A 26,354-nucleotide genomic window follows, 5' to 3' on the forward strand; every position below is an offset into this window, starting at 1 on the left:
AACTAATCGAAGAGGCCACACTTCAGCAGTGCTGCTGTTATAGATGACGCGGCATACCGAGAACGACGTCACCGTGTTCGCTTGGCGTCCCAAGAAGCCTGGCAGCCACAGCCACAGTTTTTTCACCAAAAAAGTGCTATTGACATTCACTTTTGAAAACTCTCCCATCACTTTTCTCAGTCAGCAGGAATCAAACTGTCCTTACACGATCCTAAGTCATTCTTTTAGAAAAGTGCTTCAGCTTCCCCTTGAAGAAAGAATTGAAACATTGGCAAGTGTGTACACATCCTTTGGGAAGTATTAGTCTTTGAGCAAGTTACAGAAATCTGCTACACATATACGGCACAGTATTGTCGTACCACTCCTCTTTTCCCCGTCGTTGACCTTTTAACGGCGAAGGCTTTCGAACAACACAAGAGCTTTTTCAAAGATTACTGTGGGGTTGTCACGCCTTGTTGTGGTTCGTCAGCCTGTTAGCGAGGAAGCTGTCGTCCGGAAGACGTACTGTCGCTGGAAAGGATGAGCACTACCGTACTGCCTTACCGTATTTGCCTACCATATTTTCGTAACTTGTTAAGAGACCCTATCAACAGCACATACAGGTTGAGGAAATGAGACAGAATAGAGGCAAAGATGACTGTTTAAGGATGTCGGATGATGTAGCAGTGATGTGCGTGCCTGTTCTTCCCTTGTTTTCTCTCCATCGCATAGATATGCACTTCTTCATCAAAATGAATCCAGATGAAAATATAGTGCCCTTTGCCTTTCTCTGGTCCAGTCATTATCTTGTATGCACTGTTATTACTTTCTAATATTACATAAAGCTACACGCTCTGTGTGCGACCGATTGCAGCTTTTTTACAGTGGGACTTTCATGACGTAAGCAAGGGGACTCACATGTGTCATCTTAAGTGCTTCAAATGAAGGTGTAAGTGTTTAATTTCAATTTTTATAGAGAGCAATAATTTGCTTCTCCAATGACTTTGTTTGTTCTGGCTTTCTCAGCTCACATGAACAGCAAAATAATTTTAGATTGCAGTTAATACAGGTATGTGTTGAATGGCTAGTTCTGTTTAAAAGCGAGATTTATTAGGCAGCAGACATCATACTATACCAGAACCAATGTAGCAGCAAACAAAAAATAAGATATTTCCGTGATGTGATTGCAAGTGGTCGTACGTGTGCCACTGATGACGGTACGAATTCCACATATACATTACCCAGTAGTGACACCTTACTTGATGGAAACAGCTTAACTCCAGTACTACGTATATCGCCATATTAGGCTTTGCGTTGTTTTTCAAAGCACCAGACATAGCTCACCTGTATTTTCCTTTGCTCTTGTACGAGCAGCGGATGTCTTCGAGCTTCTTCTCAATTGTGAAAATCTCACAGTGACTCTAGATAGAGAGACACAGCAGTGGGTAAGCCATTAGGTGAAGTGAGAAATTTTCACTAACACAGCTGTACAACAGACGCGGCACTGCATGTGGACCTTTTAAGTGATGACAAAGAGCACCTTTTTTCTGAACTGTTGCTTGGGAGTACAAAGGCTAACGTCACTGCCTCAGCAGTGCGTTTTCGAAAGTTCACGTATACTTAGAACAGCCCAGATAAGATTATGGCAGCGTTCAGGGAGCCTTTGCTGAAATGGCGCGTTAGAGCAGAACAGATGCGAAGTAGGCGTAACCATGCAACAAAGGTCAAAACTTGAACGCTTCCTATGTCGAAATGTGAACAACACTTTTTCAGGTATGCTCTGAAACAAGGTTTCCTGAGAAGAGCCTCAATTTAAACTGATATTGCCTTTGTCAAAATGATCTAATACTACTTTGTTGCAATGAAGTTTGACTCCATCACTCATGCTAACATCTGTGTGGGAGAGGTGAATCATGCATGGAAAGTGAGGACTGATTGAATGAAGTCAGTGCATTTGAGAGAAAAAGTTTAGAAGTGATGGTACGGTGCCTGCTGAAGTTCACCTAAGTAGGTGTGAAAAAAAATCAAGAAATCAGAGATAGGCTTTTTAATGAATACTATACAGGTTCATCTGGTGAAATGCGTAGCTGACTACTACAGGTGTGTATGATGATGAATAAAATGATGTACCAAGTTTCATGACATAAACTGAACATACAGAATACACGTGTATGCATTCATTGAGCTACTGGACGAGGTACTGTTCGACAACCACAACCCAAAAGAGAAGCATCCAACAGCCACAACCCAAAGAGAAGCATGTCGTTCACTCACCCGGGCGAGGTAGATAAAAAAAAGCTGCTGCGAGGATAGGTGCTCTACTCCAGGAAGCCTGTAGTCGCGGTTGAGATACCGATTCGTGAACAGGCGATCGTTGAATACCTTCATCGAGATGCGCACGGCCACATTGTCCTCAACGTCGCTCAGGCCTTGCAGGTTGAGGCGCTTGTTGACATCGTGCAGATTGATCCCCCCGTCTTGCAAAATCTGCACGTGTGGCCCGGAGGGTGAAAGATTTTACCTACAATTGCAACACCCCACAATGGGAGAGATCACGGCGTAGCTGTTCGGCCATTTCATAACAAAGTATGCGAACTGGTTTCCTCCTAGCGAAGGTGCTTAGCTTGTTTTGGTGGTCAGCGCTTCTTGCTTCTAGTGCAGGCAGCACTGATCATACACTTAATTAAGCAGCTCGTTCAACAGTGGCAGCAGACAAAGCACTTTTACCAGCTGCAAGAAGATAAAAACCACGTGTCTCATGAGGCACGAGCCACGTGGTGGTCAGAACACTCTGACTCTGGGCCCCACTGAATGCGTCAGCCGCAACTGCTTTGGTCTACCTATTCGCCCACGTCCCAATAAAAAGTTGCGACCACAACACAGCCTCATCCACCACCGTCTCGTCTCATTCCTCTACACAAAACTTGAATTTACTTTGATGCGAATTTAAATTATTGAAAATTTAAAAGTATTCAAATGAATGAATAGGTGCATATGAGTCTGCATGTAAACCCCCCTGTACAGGTGGCTTCACTGCGGCGAACAAGTTGTCTACCATAAATACAGCTAGCCGTCCAGCAAAATACGCACAGCTGCAAAGCCCCACTTTAAGGTTAAATGGACACATTAACCTCAGATTGATTCATCATTATTCAAGTTCAAAAGCTTGTTATGCCTGCTTATATGATATAGGTACAGTACATTTTAAAAAGTAGCGGACTTTATAGGTTATCACTAGCATTCTACAAAAAGTCAAGTCCAGCTTTCACTTTCTTTGAGCCGAAAAAAAATAACATTAGCATGTGCCTTGTTAAAATTTTTTTAAAATACTGTGCAGGTTAGTTGGGTGATGACAAACACGAAAATTTTTTTTTAAATATGTAATATATACTATTTGAATTTGATTCCAAATTATTTCACCAAATCAGTATTTGCTTCGAACCTAAAATTTACTATTCGCACAAGCTGACACAAAAACCATGAAAAGGCACTTAAGATCTGCTCTCTAAAAACGAAAATGTGTGTACGAACTGTACCAGTTTCTACAATGTCAAATATACACTTTAGCTCTGCCACTTTGTTCGCAGCAATAGGCTCGATGTACACCAGGAGAGCCATTTTCCTGTAAGCTCACAAATTGTGCGTTGTATGGAAAGCCAAGAGTCAGCATGTGTTGAAAACTCTCAAAATAAGTGCAGCTTTAATTTCCATTCATTGTGCCATGGCTGCCTGTTTAGAACGCAGTCAACAGGTGATAACGTGCATATCACTGCTTCACGAATAAAACATGAGCTCTGAGGACTCCTTTGCAATCTACAAGTTTGTTAAATGGATAACTGAGATGTACGAAAAAGCAGACAGTGTGTCAAATGAAGACATGAGTACTCCGTTCAAAGGATTGATTGATTGATTGATTGATTGTTTGATTGATTGATTGATTGATTGATTGATTGATTGATTGATTGATTGATTGATGTGTGGGGTTCCTATCCAAAGGAGGCACATTATGTAGCAACGCGCGCGCATGCCCGAGTCGGACACAATTATCAATTATCTTCATGTGTGATGTAGTGACTGTCCTGCATATTAATGCACGATGAGTGCAATTCGGCCGTCATCCTCACCATTTGGTTGTGCTTTTCTTCTAGACATGCCATGTCGTCCTGGAAAGCAGCCCGCGTCGCTTCTGTCCACCACAGGCCCTCCGGTTTGTACAGGCCAGCTGCAGCAAGTAGGCAGCAAAAAATTAATAAAAAAAATTGCAGTAGACTTCTTTAAGGGTTAACTGTCAGACTGCCGTAGTGTGTGAAGCAGCTATTGGAGTTTGTAAGCTTTAACACGGCTTGCAAACTGCATTGTCAGTATGTATCTTAGTTTTGCAACATGAAGAAAAGACAATGCTTTTGTGTCAAGGCACCAACATAGTGCAATTACAAAATGAAACAAATCACTACTACAATATTAAAGAGACACAAACTATTGATGGCAAATTTACTCTGTCATACAAATATCTTGCATAGAGGCACCCCAGTGCAAGTGTAAAGTTTCATCATCATCATCATCAGCCTGACTACGTCCACTGCAGGACAAAGGCCTCTGCCATGTTCCGCCAGTCAACTCGGTCCTGTGCTTGTTGCTGCCAATTTATACCCGCAAACTTCTTAATTAATCCCATCTGCCAACCTAACCTTCTGTCTCCCCCTAACCCCCTTGCCTTCTCTGGGAATCCAAATAGTTACCCTTAATGACCAGCAATTATCCTGTCTACGTGCCACATGCCCGGCCCATGTCCATTTCCTCTTATTGATTTCAACTATGATATCTTTAACCCCCGTTTGTCCCCTAATCCACTCTGCTTGCTCTCTTCTTGTCTCTTAAGGTTACACCTACCATTTTTCTTTCCATTGCTTGCTGCGTCGTCCTCAATTTAAGCTGAATCCTCTTTGTAAGTCTGCAGGTTTCTGCTCCGTAGCTAAGTACTGGCAAGATACAGCTGTTATATACCTTCCTCTTGAGGGATAGTGGCAATCTCCCTGTCATAATTTGAGAGCGCTTGCCAATCTGCTCCACTCTATTCTTATTCTTCTAGTTACTTCAATCTCGTGGTTCGGCTCCGCGGTTATTACCTGCCCTAGGTAGACATAGTCTTTTACAATTTAAATTGCACTATTACCTATCTCGAAGCGCTGCTCTTTTCCGAGGTTGTTGTACATTACTTTCGTTTTCTGCAGATTAATTGTAAGACCCACCTTTCTGCTCTCCTTGTGTAACTCCGATATCATGAGTTGCAATTCGTCCCCTGAGTTACTCAGCAATGCAATGTCATCGATGAAGCGCAGGTTACTAAGGTACTCTCCATTAACTCGTATCACTAACTGTTCCCATTCAAGGTTTCTGAAAACCTCCTGTAAGCACGCGGCAAATAACATTAGGGAGATTGTGGTCCTTTGCCTTACAACCTTTTTGATTGGTATTCTATTGCTTTCTTTATGAAGCACTATGATAGCAGTTGGTCCCCTGTAAATTTCTTGCAAGATGTTTATGTATGCTTCATCGATGCCCTGATTCCGCAGTGTCTGCATGACGGCTGATATTTCTACTGAATCAAACGCCTTCTCGTATTTATGAAGGCTATGTATAGTGGTTGGTTATATTCTGAGCATTTCTCTATTACGTGATTGATAGTATGACTGTGGTCGATTGTTGAGTAGCCTGTTCGAAATCCTGCTTGTTCCTTTGGTTGATTGAATTCTAATGTTTTCTTAACTCTGTTACCTACTACCTATGTAAATAGCTTATATACTACAGAGAGTAAGCTGATCGGCCTGTAATTCTTCAAGTCCTTGTCATCTCCTTTCGTATGTATTAGGATGATGTTAGCATTCTTCCAAAACTCTGGTACTCTTCCCGTCAGAAGACACCTCGTAAAACAGGGTGGCCTGTTTTTCTAACACAATCTGTCCTCTATCTTTCAGCAGATCTTATGTTACCTGATCGTCACCAGCAGCTTTGCCTCTTTGCATGCTCCCCAAAGCTTTTCTGACTTCTTCTACCATTACTGGTGGGGGTGTCATCTGGGTTACTGCTAGTTCTTATAGTATTAAGGTTGTGGTTGTCCCAGCTACTGTACAGATCTCTGTAAAACTCCTCCACTATTTTAACAATCCTATCCATATTGGTAGTTATTTTGCCTTCTTTGTCCCGATTTTTGCCTATCCCTCTTTTGACGCTTCCTCTGTTTTTCAAGTCTAGGCGAATTCGAGACCGTACCATTCTATGGTCACTGCATCGTACCCTGCCAAGCACTTGCACATCCTGCACGACGCCTGGGTGTGCACTCATTATAAAGTCTATTTCGTTCTTACTTTCGCCATTAGGGCTCCTCCATGTCCATTTGCAGTTTTCTTGTTTCGGTAGAAGGTATTCAAAATCAGTAAATTATTCCGTTCTGCGAATTATACTAGTAGCTCTCCTCTGGCGTTTCTAGTACCGATGCCATAATCTCCTACTGCCTGGTCTCCAGCCTGCTTCTTTCCTACATTTGCATTAAAGTTTCCCATCAGTATAGTATACTGCATTTTTACCTTACTCATTGCCGATTCCACGTCTTCATAGAGGCTTTCAACTGAAGCGTCATCATGGCTGGATGTAGGCACTTAAGCCTGTACCACCTTCATCTTGTATCTCTTTATTTGTATCTTTACTTGTATCTTTACTTGTATCTTTACTTAATCTTGTATCTGTACCACCCTTTCACTAATGCTATAGAATTTCTCAATGTTGCCAGCTATGTTTCTATGAATTAGGAGCCCCATTCCCAGTTCTCTCCTGTCAGCCAAGCCCCAATAGCAAAGGACATGCCCCTTCTGTAGCACCGTATAGGCCTCATTTGTTTTGCTAACCTTACTGAGCCTTATTATATCCGATTTAACACCCTATAGCTCCTCGAATAGTACAGCGAGACTTTTCTCGCTAGATAAGGTTCTAGCGTTAAGCGTTGCCAAGTTCAGGTTCCAATGGCGGCCTGTCCGGGTCCAGAGATTCTTAGCACCTTCAGCTGCGTTGCAGATCTGACCGCCACCGTAGTCAGTTGCTTCGCAGCTGCTGGGGACTGAGGGTCGTGAGTTAACTGACGTATGCATGTGGGAGGTATACTGGCCAGATAATGCACCAGGGCGACCAATCCTTCTTTGGTGAGGTAGTGCGTTACCGGTGGTGGTTACTGGTGAGGCCGCACCCCAAGCCTCTTACTGCAGTTCCATCACCAAGCGGATTTTTTTTTATCCGGTTGGGAGCTGCGTGGCACCGGGATTTGGACCACGGATCTTTTGCATGCGAGGCAGATGCTCTAACCACTACGCCATCACCGCACTTAGTAAATGCTGAAATTTTTTTACATATAAAGTCCATTTCGCATGGTTCACCTATTGACATCAACACCAGCATGAAATCAGGCTACATTGCCTATTCAAATGATTTCTCGCACCAGTGAGGTTAGTTTTGATGGCGTCAGGTGCCAAAACATTCGAAATGGCCACTTGTGCATGGCCAATGGAACCAAGAACGAAGCGGCCTTGGGAACATCAGTCTTTTGGACAAGCACGTGGGTCTCGGAGGCCGTGTGTAGTTGACGGTGGAGGAACGAGATGGCACGAGTGCCGATTGGGCGATAGTCTTGGAGGCTGTGTGTGGTTGACGGAGGAGGAACGAGATGGGACGAGTTTCAAGTGAACAGAAGGGGGCGCGCGTGCCCGTGCGGAATACGAGAGGGAAAGATGAGTGTAAGAGGGGAGAAGCCATACATGTTGAAGATGTGCCGCAGAGAATAAATAATGCGCTGAGTGTGGAGGGAACATGTAGGTCGTGGAGTATATCATAAAGTCTGACAGCTTGTACCACGGAACGACGCAAGGGTATAGTGGGAACCAAAACTAACCTTTAAAAGCATACTGTCATTACACTCAAGCCTCAAAATAACAAAGACAGATATGAAATAATGGCTATAACTAAGTAAATGAAGAATACTTTTGCAATACATATAGTGTAGAAAATATACTTTTGTAATGAATTTTCAGATGTAACAAACTTATTTACATGAAAGATACAACCTTGTTATAAAGAGGTTTGAGTGTACTTTTTTAGAATACACCAATGCTTACCATTAAATTTTCTAGGCTCTTGAGGGCATGGTCTTTCATTTCACCCAAAGACACAAATAAAAACTTCCATTTTAGTATCCCTTTACCCGTTTGTGGGCCGCTGTCAGAAATCGCCTGTCATCATAGAGTGGCTCGTCTAATGCCTTGCTGGGAGGTACCTGCCAAGGCATTTTAACCTGTACGTGTTCTCGTTTTGAAATATCTGCAGTCCCTTTTTTTGTATAGTGGCGCGAGTGCTTATGACAGTTCTCTCATCACATTCTCTATAGGTGGCCACACCATATATACTAAGAAATAAGAAAAAGAAACAGTGGTAAAGATATTTCAGGTCGGTATAGTTGCGCGTGGTGGGACCAATTCCTGGGGCTTTGGAGAAAGTGACAAAGACGAAAACTACGCCCCTCCATCCGACACAGAAGAAGCTAATCAGATGAATGCTCATATGCTCGCATATGCTCGCATAAACAGGTATGAAATTGTGAACGGAAGCTTCCACTGTACGCGTCTGCATGCAGAAGAAACCTCCCAAGCTCCAATTTGGGAATGGTTCGAGCAATTTCATAGTAGTACTGCTGAAGTGGAATAGAAGAGAATGGAGTAAACATAAATAGCTTGCCCTCCATTCGCATATGTGATCGTGCGTTCACGTGGCACCAAGAATTTGCATAAAAGTTTCAGGCTGGACTAATGGTAACATAGGTGGTAGTTTGGGACCGATTGACATCGAACCCTCCTCTGTTCCTTTCTTAGAGGTTGATATCACAATACCAACTCACTGTTCTCCATGATGACCCGGAAGAAGCAGCCAACGAGCCGTGGCCCAGCACGTGGAACGTGAAACATCCTGCAAAAGTGGTTTTGGGATGTTTGGTCGCAGCTTGACTCTAGGACAGTTAGCAGTATAATTCTTTCATAGCGTTAGCCTTTGTTGCAAAAGACAAATACTGCTGGCAGTGTTTGATTGTTTCAAAAAACGTCATGCAAACAAATTATGTTCGGTTTATGTTTCTACTGAATTTCATATGGCGGTCAATTTGAACCACAATCGTATTTGTCAATCTTTGGCAGAGTGGAAAGTTTTGCCTCACAGAATATATTACAAAAACTGCACACCTGCGCTTTAAGCGTGCAACAAAAAAGCTACAAGAATGGGCTGTAAGTGAACTTAAAAACAAATGAAAAAAAGACAGGTAACGAAAAATATATACTTCTCCTCTAGACTAGCTTTCTGATAGCTTTGTGATGTGGTGAAATCACATCAAGCAATCTATCAATCAATTTCTCATCGACATCACCTGAACTTTTTAAAGACTGTCCTAGTTTTTAATTGTAGCTTGTGAGTTTAAGTATTAAGACAAGAGTAGATTAAACCTTACTAAGCAGCAATGAACTTATCAGCATGGTTCCACAGCAACTGGACACAGAATCGATCAATCAATTTTTGATCAGCATCACCTGAACTTTCTAAAGACTGTCCTTGCCTGGCTTTGTAGTTTGTGGGATTAAGCCTCAAGCAAGGCCAGTTTACACCTTATTAAGCAGCAATAAATTTAACAGCACGGTTTCACTGCAACTTAGCACAAGATGTGCATTCAATGCGCAGAAACATGTTTCAGATGTGTACCTTTCTCCTGGGCTTGTGGGGACAGTTATGTTGAAGAAACCCACGGGAACATCTGCACCAAAGAACAAGGTGAGCTAGGGATCAGCTCGTAAAAGAAATGAACAAAATAATTACATCGTCTTTGTTATCACTTACACACCACGTCTCTCCGTGGGTAGTAAACGCATTCTGGGTCAAAGATGGAGTGCTTCCACCTGCGTTAGAAAGAATGCAACCCTTAGTGGGCTGATAAACAGCTTCTAAGGATAAATTTAATGTTTTTATTCTGTTTACCTCTCGGACTACCTTTCACTAATCGACAATTACTTTACAGCAGGAGCAACATCTAGTTCATAGCTCGTCCGTTCTTGCTTTTGCCTGAAGACATACCCCTATAAAAATTTTTTTAATTATCAATGCATGCAAAATACCGCTAAACTTTTCTATGCAAGATGGCAACCATACATGCAGTGCACCACTGGTTCTCACTATACACGTTGCAATATGAAATTTTTATAATTTATAGTGCCCATTGGGCCCATAATTTTGTTCACAACTGTGTATTCAATACTTTTCAATACTCAATAATCAATACATACAAGCCCAGACAACACTCGATGTCCTGAGGTCGTCCTCATATGGTACAATCGTCCTCGCACATGCATAGATGTGTTAGAGCGTATGCTAGCATATGCCTTAACACATCTATACATGCATACACTTGTGGAACTAAAAGAATGAAAAAATGTTAGGGTCCAGAAACCAACAAATCAGTGGAAATCCACTAGCTTGAATCAGAAAGAAAAAGAAATCGCAATACTGCAGTGTTTATTCTTTATCGGCGCAACACTGGCAAGTAACATCAAACCTGGGGTTTTTATTGCAGCAAAAGGACAACTAATTTATCTTAAAATTGACCTAAACGGTAATGTACAATGATGATAATATACACAAACATGCAAACTTCGTATCATCACAACGACGAAAAAAGTGTGTAACCTATACTACTCACTTAAACTGAACCAAACCAAGCTTCTCTGAAACAAGATCCTTTCACAAAGATCATTAATTTATGGTGAAAGAGGCCGTTCCACAATTTAGAGAGAAATAAATATGTTTATTAAAACAAATGAAGTAAGCCCGGAATACCTTTTTCAAATAACCACAGAATGAATTCACTAAAAGAACATATTGCCTCATGAATTCAACGACGCTAAAATTTTAGGAATCCGTCCACTAGGAGCGGAGTTACAAAGATTTGTTGCATGCTGCAGTTGCATTCTCTCTTCTCTTGTCCGGACTAAAGCACCGGAAGATAAACAGGGGAGAATGGCATGGGCAAAAAAAATATGTCATACCCGCCTCGTGACTTTAAGCACTTTGTTTATTTTTCTTCGAATATGCAACTTTTTCAGTGTGATCGCGCGCGCACGTGTGGACAAGTCGCGGCCTCCTACGGCGATTCCCTGAAACGACCAAGCGTGCCATGTTTAAATCAGCCAATGGCTGATAGATGGCCTTCTACGAGTAATTTTGAAGATCGTCTATGTGATTTGTCGAGAAAAGAGAAAGCAATTTATAGCTGACTTTGATCATTTATCGTGAATTGCGGGCTGCATGCTGCGCCATATTATTTGGCTAGCGTGTTCTTGGGAGCCTCTACTACTAATTGCCATCATTTTCTGACCATGCTCAAAAAGTGTTGCAGGGCCATTTTAAAGAGATAGAAAACATGTTACATTGCAACACGAAGGGTGTGTTGCATACAGTTTCTAAAATAGCTATGCCACAGTATGATGTCTCTAGCAAGAAAGCAAAACAGGAATATATGCTTCAAAGTGAGACGTCATTACCATGTTTCTTTGCAAACGACCTGCACAAAAGATACATTAAGTTCAAAGCTAAAGGTAAGGTGCAGGTTATTGATAATTTTTGGTACACAAGGCAGCTCCTTTGCAATGCTTCATGGCAATGTCATGAAGATGGCTTCACAGCAATAGCTGGAGATCTTTTTTAAAACTTCTCTACGAGTTGTAGCTAGGGATAAGGTTTACGGTTTAGGCAGAGTCATGTTATGTGCAAGAAAATACAGTATCACTACATCACAACATAGTAAAACTTGCGTTGGGTCTAGTTGGTACATAGCATGCCATCGAATATGAATTTTTGCGTACACATCTTGGTTAAGATATCGTGTTCTACAAGTGTAATATGACAACACGCGTGTACATTCAGGTGTGTGGTGTGATGTGTTAAGGTTTAGGAATTTTTCGTTTTTACGTATACGATACGAAGCTAAGCGTGCGCATGCAATGTATGTGGTTTCGGCATATATATGCGTTGCTGTGTGAAGAATAAAGTAGTTGTTAGTTTGGCGTCAATCTGTTTCTTTCCTCGCCTTCTTTTTTCCTTTTTTCCGTATTGTTTGCGCCAAAGAAGTTAAAATCACAACATAGGCATGAAAATACAATTGTTATACCTGAGACTCGTTATAGGCTGACCTCCACTACGTGCCGACTTCTGAGAGAAACATCTAAAGCTCAATTTCTTACACCTCCGTTCGTTGTTTCACACCTATTTTTTCAAGTCTGCCCACTCACCTCGGCAGGAAGAAATCGAGGGTCTCATCTCGTTCCTTCATCTGAGCCAAGAAGCCTCGCAGCCGTATGTAGTACTCCATTATGTCCCCATCCCAAGTGACACTTCGTTCCAGCTGCAAGGAAGACAGAAACAGAAACATTTACAGCAAAGCTGTTTAAAGCCAAGTTCTGACCGGTCATATCAGCCGACAAAAAAGACATGGTTGAACAACTTTCAGCACCCTTTACCACCTTGTCACTACCTATGCTTCCTTGCCCAGTGCCGCGATAGTCAGCGGCAGTTTCCCACCAATCATTGTCCCACTTTGTCTCGCGACATAGAGATCACGCTAACGCTGTGATCAACAGTTGCCCTTTGGACTTGCTATTGAACGAACTCCTACCATTTACTCGTAAGAAGAAAAGCAGCAATTGAAGGAGTGCCAACAAACACTGAAGCATGAGTGGGTGCAAAATTTATTTCACACCAGAGAAAGAAAAAATATCTGAGGCAAAAACACTTAAAGCATTTTGTATATACATAAGTGCAATATATCTTAAAGAGACTCTAAAGCACACAGTTAAATATACCCGATACACAGCGCGTTTCATCCTAAAAATTGAGGTGGCAAAGCTACTTCAGACGAGCAAACCACAAATTCATCTGCACCAATTATCACATAACACTGAGGCCTACTACAGTTTGGAATATAGACCTGTGCAAATGAATGTTACAGCATTTGATTCACGTCAACATGAACTGAATATTCCTAAAGTTTTGACGTGTTTGAAATGAGTGATAGTTCATAATTTGCCTCAAGTTACCAGCCCGAAGAGGTGATTACACTGCTACATACACTTGTTATGCCGTGAAACTGCTTATTCAGAAGAAAATTGCGATGCTACTAAGTCACGATTCAAGGTTAACTGAGGAGGACATTTGCTGCAGGCCGATTTATTCATTTTAAAGCTTATAAACATGTTACGTGAGCTTATATAGGATACGTATGCAAAATATTAAACTTTAACATATTTCCCCGAACATAACTTCCACCTTACTATTCAATAACTTCTCCCATTCGGTATTGCTTGGTAATACTGTAATTTTACACCAATTACTATTTTCTTTGACTTCCTTTCTAAAGTGGAAATAGTTGTTCACACAAGCCCGTACATTAATTGAGAAAATTGAAAGCTATCCCGATTTATCTGTGCCAATAATTATACAAAGCGACATTTTTGGTATAATTCATACATAACAAAATCCATGGCTCCTCCACACACAGCTAAACTCTCACAAGCTCTCACCTTTTTGACATACGCATTCAAATTCTTGAGGTCAGCCAGAACAATCGGGTAGAAGGTGTAGACTTTGGTGTCCCGAACTTTTATCTTTGCAATAATCTTGGACCAGGCATCCAGAATACTCAGGCTGTCAATAAATTCGACGAGTCCATTGCGCACTTCATCCACCATGATGTCTCCCTGCACACATATCCAACAAAAAATGGGAGGGATATGTGTGCACAAGATGATGGCCGTGAACAGGCTTGTCTTAAATACGACTGTGAATATTTGAGTGGGCCCTGTATGTTAATTTTCGTTTTATTAAACTTTTTCTTACTGTAAAAGCCATAATAATATTACAACAACAGCTGATTTAGGTGTTGCAGTTGTCCCCTATCTGTGTCTGCAGCTGCTATAGCGCAAAATTAGAACAATTATACCCAGGATAGAGCAGGCTTTCAACACTGGCCTTCTACAAGGTAGCTGAATATTCTACTACAGAGTGCAGCAGTGCTTGAAACTCCTTTGCAAGAAGACCCTATACAGGTATCATGTCGGGCAAGGAATCACATTAACTGAATCTTTTACAGCACGGTGGAAGAGAAAAATAAGAGCTGGGTGTGACACTATGTCACTTATGCACTGAGTTGGTCGTTTAAGGTTTCCCCCTCAAAACAAAGACGCCTTCATTGTCAGAATTCAACATCGTCATTGGCCCCGGCACCAACCATATGGACACAATGTCTTACAAATGTGTAGTGTATACCTCATTTTTCCACTGAATGATGATTAATAATAATTGTAGGGGTTGTAGGTTCCCAAACCAAACGAGGAGGAGGGACGTCGTAGTAGAGGGTTACGAGAATTTCGACCACCTGAGTTTCTTCAGCATTTAACCTGAATCTAAGCAGGCGGGCCTCAAACATTTACACCTCCACCGAAAATGCAGCCGTTGCGGCCGGGATTCAAACCTGTGACCCTTGGGTCAACAAGTGAATAGCGTTACTAAACCAGAGACAGCAGAGACAGATGACTTCACAGATTGTGAGGAACTCTGTCAACAGTTCACCAATCTAACAGGCAATGGTGCCTCCGAAAGTGACGAGACTTTTCTGGAGCACGCGCCGTGTGAGCAGGATGTGGCAGTGACCGTAGAAATGACGGAGGGCGAAATCGTTCAAATGGCCACTAACGTAGGGGATGGGGAAGACGACAACGATGATGAACCACCTTGAGAGGTGCCGACATCTTCTGAGACGAGAAATTTGCTGCGCTTGCTACGAAATAAGCTCGAGTGCAGCGGTGGGGAAGATCGACTGATTCGATGCATCAAGCAGCTGGAGGACGCCTTCCTAGGTCCAAGTACGACCGCAAAGCAGACGAGCATTAGGTAGTTTTTCTCTTCTAAATAAAATGGCAGTGCGGCAAAACCCAGCCCATTAAAATCTCTTGAATGCTATTTTTTTCTCTTTTAAACCTGCACGAGAAGAAAGATTAGAAACTCCTGCTAAAGAGTCGGTAAGTAGTATAGATTTTTCTGAAAAGCACGCATTTTTCTCGGTGATTAGTGCAAGTTTGCTTATCTTGAAAATCTGTATATCTCAAAATTTTCCTTAGTTTTTTATGACTTCGGGTTAACGAGGTATTACCGTACTCGAGAACTGTAACACATGTCTTCCCATACCATGACTTCGTCGAAGATTGGGCTCCCTTTGAAGACCTGTTCATAAGCCACTTGCATCAGGTTGGGAAGCGTGCGCTCTGCTAGGCGCAGGCACACACGCCACCACGGTGGTGTGCCCCAAGTCACGTCCTCGCCCGTCAGGGACGACAGGAAGGCACTGGATGCGTCTGGCACGTCCATGAATGGAGCCAAGTGCAGCAGTGCCAAGATGACCATGTACTCGTGCAGGGCTTCCCTGCAGTGGCCGTGTAACAATGCTGTCTCTTGCTGCTCAATACAATTAAACCAAGGTGCAACAAAGCAGTGACCAAGACAAACTAGCAAAAATAGACGAGGGGCTGCATACGTGGTTTCAGTGTTAAAGGGTCGTGAACCATCTGTCAGGATAGGCGAGAAAAGTAGGCAGGTGCGAATAATAAATTTTAAGTTCGAGGCTGATTGGAAGCGAATAGTCACATAATTCTGAATCGAATATGAATAGTATATATCACATATGATAAGAAAAAATGAGCAATTCGTTATGACCCAGATGACCTGCACAATATTTTTTAAATTGAAGCAAGGCGTGCGCTTCTTTTTGTTCTGAGGATAACTGAAAGCTTTAAATAGTTGCAGGATTTCACTTTCAACAGAATGCAACTGATAATCTGTAAAATACATACATTATAAAGTTACTATACTTAAAGGATATTAGCCAGTATAACAAGCTTTAAACTTGAAAAATGATGAATCTTTGTGAGGATAATGTGTACATTTAACCTTGAAATGAGGCTTTGCTGAAGTGCAGATTTCTTCTGCATAAATGTATTCATGGTATCATTCAAATTGTCTTCATGCTGAAATATTCACACAAGTCTAAAGAGAACACACTCTAAGAATATCAGACACTGCCATGAATACCTCACCCAAATTTTGCAGTCATGCATGGTAAAGAAAATTCACAAGTGGAGTGCAAACTTGTCATTCTCTCAGACAATGTCTTTTTACGCACAGGTCTGCGCTCACTCTCTTCAAAGCGGCCGGCACTTGCTGTTTAACAACGTGACAGAGAGCATGCTACTTGCCAATAGCTGAAATATATAAAAAGCAGCATTTGGAGAAGATACGCTACCCGCCCCACTGAGGTGATTCAATGATTAGTACTCGATAACGTGGTTCACGAAAAGGCACAATGCTTCAAAACTTATCAAAATGATCAATCAATCTTGATGGAACTTGCTAGGCTTGTACATATTTGTGCACGTATTTCAAATATACAATTATTTTTTCAGTACAACACATTGTTTTTTTTTTTAATTAGAAACCCAAACATCTTTTGCACATTTTTGAGACCAAATTTTTTCTAAACTCGGAGAGTTGCAAAGTGAATAGGCAAACCACAATATTCTGAAATGAGAACTGTATGCAGACGAACAAAAACAGACGTTATAATCCCATTTGGACAAACAGACAAAAGCCGCATGTCATCGCACCTGTCCATGGCCAGCAGCGTGTAGACGAGATCCACAAAGCGGGGTGCCTTGACAAGCAGCCGAGAGGAAGGCCGCAAGTCTTGGCTGCTCCCGAAAAGACCGTTGAGCAGCTGCACTGACACCCAGCCCACAACAGCAAATGTTACAGCGCACAGTAAGACCATCATTAAAGGTTTGCTATATTATTTATGAAGGCAGATAGCGCGTTAGTCAAAAACGTCGAGAGTTGGGAAGGTTGGAACAAATAATTCATGATGATGCTGAGCACAAGCGAGAGACCAAGATGAGAGATGAGATAAAAGAAGAAAGTTATGTGCCCTTGTTCGCTCATCACATGTGTTGTGTTTTCACTCAGTATACTCAGCCCTCATTATAATAAAGTTGCATATTACACAAAGACAAGTTGGTTATGTCCGAAAATTCATTATAAGAGTATATTCCAAACACTATATCTATTTTAAGGTTACTACTCATTTACTTCGTTATAACCGATATTTTATTAAATCAATGTTCGTTATATTGAGGCTTGAGTTACCATAATGCATGACACATTGTTTCTCGGAAGCTTTTTGAAAACGATCTGTCTGTCAGTCAACTTGTCTGTCTTTCAACCGAAATGAGTAAAGTTCAACCGCAGCGCCCACCAATGTTACTCTGGTTTCTTCGTTCATACCTGTGCGTATTGTCATTTGTAAACCAAAGATTGCATATATCTGAGGCACAACATCAACACGCCATATTCTGTGGCTTGTTTCTTTATACTATAAAAGGCATGCACAAGTAATTCCAAAGATCATCACATTTATTATATTGTGCTGACAATGCACGAAAAAGTAGGTGTTTCCTACGTTTTGCTAAGACGATACGGTGGTGGGACCTACCCGTGGCATTGCATTCTATAAATTATGGCCTCCGTGATTGCGTGAACCCGACACACGCTCGCTACATCGAAGGTCATCTTTTCGTTTTTCAAGACTACAGCCAGATGGTGTTCATGTCTCACGCAGCACCTCTAGAATCCCATTCACCGATTTTCTCGCACAGAACACCAAATAAACATTTTATTCACTCTCTCCTGACGGAACGACCATTGTCTTTCGACGACATTTGCAGGGAAACATGCAGATATGGGGGTAGTTTTTGTCTGCTGCTTAGCAGAGAGAGATGAACCGTGAAAAAAAATTATGCTTCTGAGTACTATAAGTCGTCTCCTTTTTATAAATGGTCAAGAGTTGATAGGTTTGGTAAAAAAAGGGCACTGATTACCAAAGAATGTCGAAAATGAGGTTTCAGCTCCCTGGATAGAATTAAGGTTGCATATACAGATGCTTAGTCGCTGCCCTACTTTAGTGTAGCCTGTGTGCTTTATGCTCTGATCGAATAACAGAGCTCATCACAGTAAAGTAGGCACGTTAAACCCTAACAATCATCAATCACAGTAAAGTAATATAATAATAAAAATTTTCACCTGAATTTGAAACTGGGAGCGAGCAAAGCTTGGCATGTGCGTAGCTGACATATTACTTTTCTTTCTTTCCATCCCTCACAAAAGTGAAATGGCACTGATTGATTGTGCACAAGTCGGGAGGGTTAACCTAGGCAGCTAGATCCGGCACCAGAGAGCGAGGTCTTGTTTTCGTATCCAGGCAACAATGAAATGTATCAACCTGAAACAAGTGGCCCCAATAATGGATCACGTTGCTACAATAGAACTGGTTGATCGCCAACAAGCCCACAATCAATAGGGCATCAATCATTGGAAAACCGCACATACTAGCAATAAGCAAGTGACAGCTGCATCTTCAAGGGCCAAACTGCTGTATCTGGTTGGTAACGGGGTTTTTTTACAGCAAAGCTGTTGTGGTAGAGGTTTGCCATGTTCTTAAATAGAAAATTACCAACACCATAAATCCACAAGCGCTCGACGACCACCCAAGCATTAAGTACAGATGGTCAACAAGTGGACCTGAAACGTGCTCACCAGCTCTTCTGTGGCACAGCCTCAGTGCGGGCTGCGGTGCACTAACTTACTTCACTTTTTTTTTTTGCACATGACAACTTCATCAATAAAATATGCGACTTATAACGAAGTTTGCTAGAAAAGCCGGGGAATGAAAGCACCAATAATAAACAGCGTGTTCATTGAGGATGGTGATCCCGCACTGAAACATGATGGCGAAGTAAGCAAGCACACTCAAAGCTTGATATAACGAAATATCGGTAATAACGAAATGGATGAAAAATAGTTTTGCAACAGCTATGGTGTTAGGACTATACCTTCATAACAAGTTTTCGGGTATAACAAACTTATTTTCGTGTGAGATGCAACTTTGTTATAATGAGGTCCGAGTGTAAAAGGTGCATGATTGCCTCGCACAATGGCAATTCATTGGATCCACTCAATTAGCAGTGTCACCTTAACAGAAAAAAAAAGAAGATGAGAATCATTACCGGGTCCAGTCTGTTCAGTTCTTGGTAGCTGTGCATTTCGTACAGGGCCATTCGATCTGAGATGTGCCGGTGGGCTACGGAGACCTGCACGGTTCCGTGGGGATGATGGACGGTTACAGAAAGCATGTCGATGTAGGCTGTCAATTTTCACCGTCTTTGGAAACAAGCAAATATGTGTCCGTTTGTGTGTTCTTTGAGTTGTTAACCAGTTGATGATAATGTACGCTGTTTAATGACGCAAGGACTAGTTATGTCTAAAAAGTGCCATGTTGTGGCGAATTTCCAGCGTCTTCTATATGAGCTGATCCCATAATTTTCGAACAGTAGATGTACCGTTACTCTTATAAAAGCCCAAATTCGTCCCCTGTAACTTTCGTAGATTAGCTAAGTATATATTAGAACTATGATGACTAATGATGTGGGCTATGCGTATGAAAACTTCCTTACAAAGAGATGATAGAATAAAACGTACATGAAAACACTAGTCCTCAAGGTAGTCCTTGAGGTCGAGGAATTGGGTCATGTATTATAAGAAGTATTTGCACAACAGCTTCAGCTTGCAATGAGAGGCTGTGCTACATATGACCTGGCCAAACTATTTTAAATTTTTTTTTTTGCATCCTCTTCAAGTTCGATACGGTTTTTAAAATCAAACAGCGGCTTCTTGCTCAAAAAGAACGCTGAAGGAATGGGGACGTGCTTGCGACGTACGAGACGAAAGTACCTTTTAATGCAGGGCTTTTTTGTTTATATAAATGCAGTGGATGAGAACACGGAGTACTTGAAGGATGTTTCCACACCCACCATATGTTATCGAATAGTCAGCCCACCAACAGCTATCTCTTTAGCTTCTTTGTACGAGATGAATAGGGCATATCGCTAGGCACCTTGATTTACTGTCAAACACAGCCATATGAAGCCAACATAAACGGGAGGCATTATTCGAAGCTGAGGTGTAGTAATGATGAGATAAAGAAAAATTAAAGCAGATGAAAAAAAGAAACTCGTCAGCAGCAGGAACGGAACCCTCCAACCTTCACATTACGTGTGCAAAAGTTGCAGGTTTCAGTTCTTATATTATTCGGCAGGGCAAGGCGGGGCAAAATGAGACACAAGGCTGAATGCAATTCTTTGCCTTTAATACCTTGCATACCTGAAACGAAGACATATATTCATTACATTCGATATTTCATCAACAAGTGCCTATAGTCCTTTTCCTTTGATGAAAATATCACGACTGTTTGAAAAGATTGCGTTGAAAAAACGCACAGTTGTTACCACAGAGCTCATGAACGACCAAAAAAAAGGGGCGAAAAAGGAGTGAGAACGAAGTCTGCACAGCTTTCAAAGTTATAATTGATGAGGCCAATTCTATCAAGAAGTAAACTCAATTTTACAGTTGACATGTATTGTGTTGATAACATGCAGCAATCTTTCTTTTTTAGAATTTCTCCGCGTATTGTAGTTTGGCATGCAGGTTACGTGCAGGGGCGGCTAAAACACAGCAAAATATGATAGATCCACCTAATCTATTCACCGAGCAATAACTTAGGAAAGACACAAATTAAACAGCATTAGTAAACATAACACCCTTAAATGTACAACGCAAGCCTCGCAACCATTAGTGCTCACATTGGTCATGGCCATCGTGATACGTGCAAAGCTGCGAGTGACGGACTGTACTGCACCGAGATCAGAGAGCAGCAGCAACGCGAGGGGCTGCGCTACCCTCAACAGCATGTTCCATTGTTCGGTGTCCTCGGCAGTGACCAGCGGAGGCTTCATCCGGCCCCAGACCAGTTCGGGTTCGTCAACCTGCAATCGTTAAAGATTACCGGGTAAGCCAATCTGATAGTCATGAGCAAGTCATCAGCACTGCTACTTGTAACAGCTTTACAAAGTTCGCTAATGGACCCACATCCCTCGCAGCATTACACAAGCACACTTACACGATTTCGCAACACTTTTTAATTTCATAGCTAATCTGATAAGCACTCGGCATGAGGATGACTACTTGACCACCGCTGCAGAGTTCAAGTGTTCACAGTACCCACTTTCCACACTGGAGGCACTGAATTTGATTCCCCGAGGTGTAAGGCACACGCAGTTTTTGTAATTGCGGAAGAGGTACCCAGACACAGGTACACCAATGTATACTTATGTCTGGGTACCTTTCTGCGGAGTACCTACAACACAACGGTGTTTATGCATTGCTTCAACAAGAATCTTTCCTAACTGTAAACCCGCATGAGGAGAAACAGACTCTTGCCCCACGTCCCCTCTATAGCCGACTCCTCTACTCAATATGCAGAATCATTTGCCAAATACATGCCTATAAAGAAATGCAGCCAATATTCATGAGAATCATTGTGCACGTCCCTGTAGCATGAGACAGCGTGGCACGTCTGTCCGGTTGAAACCATGCATCTGCGGCAAAATCATTCAGTAGAATAGTCCAAGCTAATGTTGAATGCATTATATTTTTACTGTACCAGGCAATATGTGGTGGCGTACTACTCGAATGGAACATTGAAGGGTCATGGTCCAGTAACTTAAGGTAGCCACCGGTGTGAGGCAGCAGTGGAAACAATAAAATACTGAACTGCGTTTCACTAGCGAGAGGTCAATGAAGCAGGCTCAATGAACTACAAGGTCTGGGAAAGCAGGTGCCAAGAGGTCTCTTGATTAATGTAAATATGCTTATTATTATGTACATTAGTCGCACAGATGGTTCATGGGTGCACATTGTCATTTTACTGCGTAGTTGTACAGGGAATAGATTCTACATTAAGTGCAGCTGAAGAGGAAGTTTAGATATGTTGTACATACGAGTTGCAAGATTTATTAATTTTTGAAGATTTATCAATTTTACCAATTTTTTCTAGTTGGCATTTCCATGTAAACTAGATAGAAAACTCCAACCATCAGTCTGTATCTCATGCAAGATGATCACCATTATAAAGAAATAAAAGAAAAGTTTTCATTCCAGCGATGGGTTTGAATGTAGGCCCCCATGCTCTAAATGAGAATGTCTTGCAAAGTTTGAGCATATGTTCAGTGATTTCTATGGAAGTGGAATACACTCTCTGCAGGGCGAAATGTAAAGCCAACACACTGTAAGCATAAAAATTTCAGAATTTGTGAAATTTTGATGACAAACATGCAATAAAATTAAATGCTTATGCATCACTTCGACAACATTGAAAGGAGGTTCTGCCTATTCAATTTATTTTTATGATGAACTAAAAATATGGGAGAAGTTGACTAAACGTGGCAGTACGCAGTGAGACATCATGACTACTTGAGTACGACTTCGCAAAGAATTAGGAAGACACCACAACAACTTAAGCATGGGTTCCCTAACAATTAGAGAGACATTACACAAACTTGAGTATGGGTTCCCAAAGTAATACATGTCACACCCACCGCCACAACATGTTGGGCTTTCCCCTCTGGGTCGCTATCAAGCTCGACTGTAAGCAGGGCAAAGAGGCCGAACTCTTGGACCAGTGTCACAGCAAGCACCATAAGGCGTTCAGGCGACGCAGATGCTCGCGAGCCCGGTAGCTCCAGACCGAGTGCTCGCAAGTGGCTCAGAATCCGGTCTCGAGGCACCGATCCTGAAAAACAACTCGCGTGAGAAATTGAAAGGGCACCAAAGAAAAAACAGATTTTTCTTGTATTAGTAAATCAGCGCATTGATTATGAGAAGACATGTAGAGAGCGATAAAACACACTACTACCACCGCACTTACCGATTTATATACTCAGTTCCAAATCCACTGGCAAGCTGGCCAGAGCATGCTTCCTCTTTTATGTGCCTCGCAAGCTAAACATCTTGGCAGAGACCGCTTCGTCATTAGCTAATTAAAACTGCTTTGAAATGTGCTGTTGGGGGTTTTGCAACTATCCGTCAGTCAACCAAACGCAGTACAACACTGGTATGAACCGAATACCTGCAGTGCTTGGCCATACTTTAGAACAACCCCACCAGACGTGTTTGCGTGCTGCATGGTCACCCTGGGTCTGAAGGGGTGTCGCGGCAGTGGTCTCACGATTACTTGCGGTCATACTGATATTGTAGGTTTCTTTTTCCCTTTCGCAATTGGGTTGAGACAGTTAATCAGGAGATTTCAATTCAATTCAGTTTTATTTCAGGTGTTCCCTGAGGAAACGCCTTGATTGCCTAACGGTGGCCTCGGCCCTCCCCACCCTTCCCCGGAGTTCGCAGCAGGTACAATACAGAAAGCAAAACAGTAACACTTAAAGCCATACATATACGGAAAATAAATTAGGTGAAAATAAATTAGGCACAAATGTGATGATCGCTACAATGCAAAGTGTTCATCATAATGGTGCAATGTGGTGATATCAAAGGAAAAGAGACAAAAGGGAAAAAAGCCATTAGCGTACGATCCAGAAGAAAATGAATAATTGGGAGTCGCCAGGGTGAATCGAGAGAGCTGGCAGATAGGGGAATGTCATATCGAACACCTCAGAGTTATCTTGTGCAAACTTCGCACCTTTCATGACGCGTCAGGATTCATGCCTGAAGGAGATATTTTCAGACAGTGCATCTAAAAATGTGGTGGTTTGTGCGTACTTGAGTCTACAAAAGCTGTAACGAAGAGGCAATGCTAGAATGCATTACCTTTAAGGGCCTCTGCGCTTGCACTTCAGGTTTGTGATCAAAATAGTTGGAGATGATACCTACCACAGCATGAATCCCTACCGATGAAATCCTTTAGGTGTTCTTGATATCGTTTAAGCTAACATCACCAAGCACAAAGTTTGATGCCCACACCTCCCAAAGGTGGTGATGAGAAGTGAAAGTCTACAGCAGAAGACATTCCAATAGGTCCCCCCTCATGACAAATGCTGGGGCCACATGCTTCCACTTCTCTGGTCAGCCATCTGTACAGATTGCCTACGCAATAATTTTCGGTTTCGTTTTTTTTTTTTATTAACTTTTTTTCCCTCAAGAAAGACATAAAAGGTAGTAATGCCAGTGTGTGAGCTACAACATGTAAAATTACTCTATCACAGTTTGACCACCCCCGAGAGGACTCGCAAAGTGGAGTAAAAAAAAATTGCCCGCAGCTTCCCTCGGGGGAACACTGAGGAGGATGCGGAGCATATAATTGGTTAACGGGGTGTTAAAGTGCGACTTACTTGGGTCGATGGCTAAATTGGTTAACGTGGTTGTGAAATGGGGTGTTAAATTGCGACTTACTTGGGTCGATGGCTAAATTGGTTAACGTGGTTGTAGGAGGGGGTGTTAAATGAGTGAACACGTACACACGTATGCGAAAGGGCGGCGCTGGTCGAAGGGACGTCGATCATTGTGTTTGTGGATTCGTTGGAATTCATTTCACCGCGACCTTGGACGTCGACGCGCCGTACAAACCAACCGACGAGCGGCAACTGAGCGAGCGAGCGCCGACCTTGAGTATATATACAGCACGACGGCGCATGCACTGTCAGCTGTTGAATGTTCTCGAAGCGCGACGCCACATGCGCATCCACTGGAGAATCAGGAGAATTGTAGATGTCGAACGCGGTGTGTAGAGGAGGAAGGGTGCACAGATGGTGGAGGAGTGAAGCGCGCGCGGTGTGTAGAGGAGGAAGGGATGCACAGATGGTGGAAGAGTGGGCGACGGCGCGACGGCGCATGCGCGCGCGTCAGCTGTCGAATGTTTGAGAAGCGGTGCGGACGGCGCACTACAAGGCGCGAGTATAAGATGCTTCCGCATCTAAAAACTAAAATGAATCTAGTTTTCAGCCTAAAACAAACTCACGCTTGCATTGGCAGGTGAACCAGTCACTCATTTTACAGCAATCTGCGAATTATTGAATGCTGCTGCAAAGATAGTGAGGTTGATTTCTGCACAAACGCCATGATGAGTACGGTGATGTCAAAAGAAAGAAAAAATAATATTCACCTCGATTGTTGCAGTTGGTCCAGAAGGTGAATAAAGGTTGGATGCTTGACATTCCTGGACCTAGCGGGAAACAAGCACATTTTTCTTTTTTTACACTCGTGGTGAAACTGAGCTTAACTCTTTCACTGTCACTAACGTACCGGTAAGTTTTTGCATTCACGGAGTTTCGAAAAGATTCGGTTGAGCCAATGCGGCCAAAATACGAAAAAGCATCTTAAAATCCAAGACGTCACCATAGTACATTTAGGTGAAAAATTTTAAAAATTAAACTTCAAACAGAGATTTTCTCCTCTCTTATAAAATCTATGGTGGTGAAATTAACAGAACTGGAGTCTTCATAGTAGGCTTTAATAGACGAAGTTAGTAATTTACTGTTTCACTTTGGTGTTCCTTGAAACGTTCCTTGAAAAGCTTGTGTTAAATAAGAACAGCAAAAACTGAACGCGATATTATTCGCGGTTGCGACATATGCGAGTGGTCAGTAAGCGCAGAGACGAACTATGGTACCTATTATAGCTTATTATAGGGCTTATGCAAGCCTTTGTGGTGACTAAATTGACGACCAGCACACACTGAACAGCGACTACTGACAATGGGCCCTTTTCATAATTCACTTCCTTGCACTGCATATTTGCTGTTGTAATGGTGGCACTTGTCATGCGTCAAGTGGAGACACTGTGCTGGGACTTGTCTATTATGAGTGTTTATATCAAAAGAGACGACTCGACTTTTTTCACGTCACTGTCTAAGCAAACTGCCCTTGAACAGCTAGGCCTGTCTGAAGTAAGCCACTAGCCACCATTACTTGTCCAACCTGTATAGCAGGCACAATATCTTTAATATTTTGAAAAGGGTCTATACCATCCAGAAAATCGTGCATCCTGGTCTCGATCTCTGCTGCCAAGGCACCGTCCGCACCCGTGTAGGAGGCGTCCGGCGGTTGCTGCGATGGCCACTGGTCACACACGTACTTGTAGAAGTCTTTGCATGGGTCCGTGTCCGACTTCAACAAGTAGCGCAGCATCTGTCCTGGGCGGGCACAATATGTACAGGGGGTGGTCAAAAGTTCCCAAGCCACTATCCCACGTATTCCTATGGGAGTGTGGCCTGGAAACTTTTGGCCCCTCCCCTTTCCACTGTACATTCATCACTTGCACAACTGCTCCCAGCAACCATGCTTGTTGCACTCTGCGAACTC

At 42.4% G+C, this 26,354-nt stretch overlaps 1 protein-coding gene across 5 annotated transcripts in view; it reads right to left on the bottom strand.

Annotated features, from left to right (window-relative positions):
• Positions 1-26,354, bottom strand: part of LOC119167075 (uncharacterized) — a 46,396-nt gene that overhangs the window by 2,014 nt on the left and 18,028 nt on the right. For 2 of the 5 annotated variants that reach the window (XM_075867154.1, XM_075867153.1), the window contains 15 exons: positions 26,018-26,185; positions 25,157-25,216; positions 22,641-22,834; positions 20,847-21,029; positions 19,215-19,298; positions 16,764-16,873; positions 15,292-15,526; positions 13,629-13,805; positions 12,342-12,454; positions 9,898-9,956; positions 9,763-9,814; positions 8,915-8,982; positions 4,104-4,201; positions 2,254-2,466; positions 1,324-1,400 (listed from right to left, as the gene is read on the bottom strand). In XM_075867154.1, the coding sequence (XP_075723269.1) occupies positions 1,324-1,400; positions 2,254-2,466; positions 4,104-4,201; positions 8,915-8,982; positions 9,763-9,814; positions 9,898-9,956; positions 12,342-12,454; positions 13,629-13,805; positions 15,292-15,526; positions 16,764-16,873; positions 19,215-19,298; positions 20,847-21,029; positions 22,641-22,834; positions 25,157-25,216; positions 26,018-26,185 (1,891 nt within the window). Of the gene's footprint in view, positions 1-1,323; positions 1,401-2,253; positions 2,467-4,103; positions 4,202-8,914; positions 8,983-9,762; positions 9,815-9,897; positions 9,957-12,341; positions 12,455-13,628; positions 13,806-15,291; positions 15,527-16,763; positions 16,879-19,214; positions 19,299-20,846; positions 21,030-22,640; positions 22,835-25,156; positions 25,217-26,017; positions 26,186-26,354 lie in introns of those variants that run through there. The other 3 variants (XM_075867155.1, XR_012884364.1, XM_075867156.1) reach the window with 3 other exon arrangements.

Source organism: Rhipicephalus microplus, chromosome 6 (genome assembly GCF_043290135.1).
Source record: "Rhipicephalus microplus isolate Deutch F79 chromosome 6, USDA_Rmic, whole genome shotgun sequence".
In the NCBI taxonomy this organism is placed as follows: Eukaryota; Metazoa; Arthropoda; class Arachnida; order Ixodida; family Ixodidae; genus Rhipicephalus; species Rhipicephalus microplus.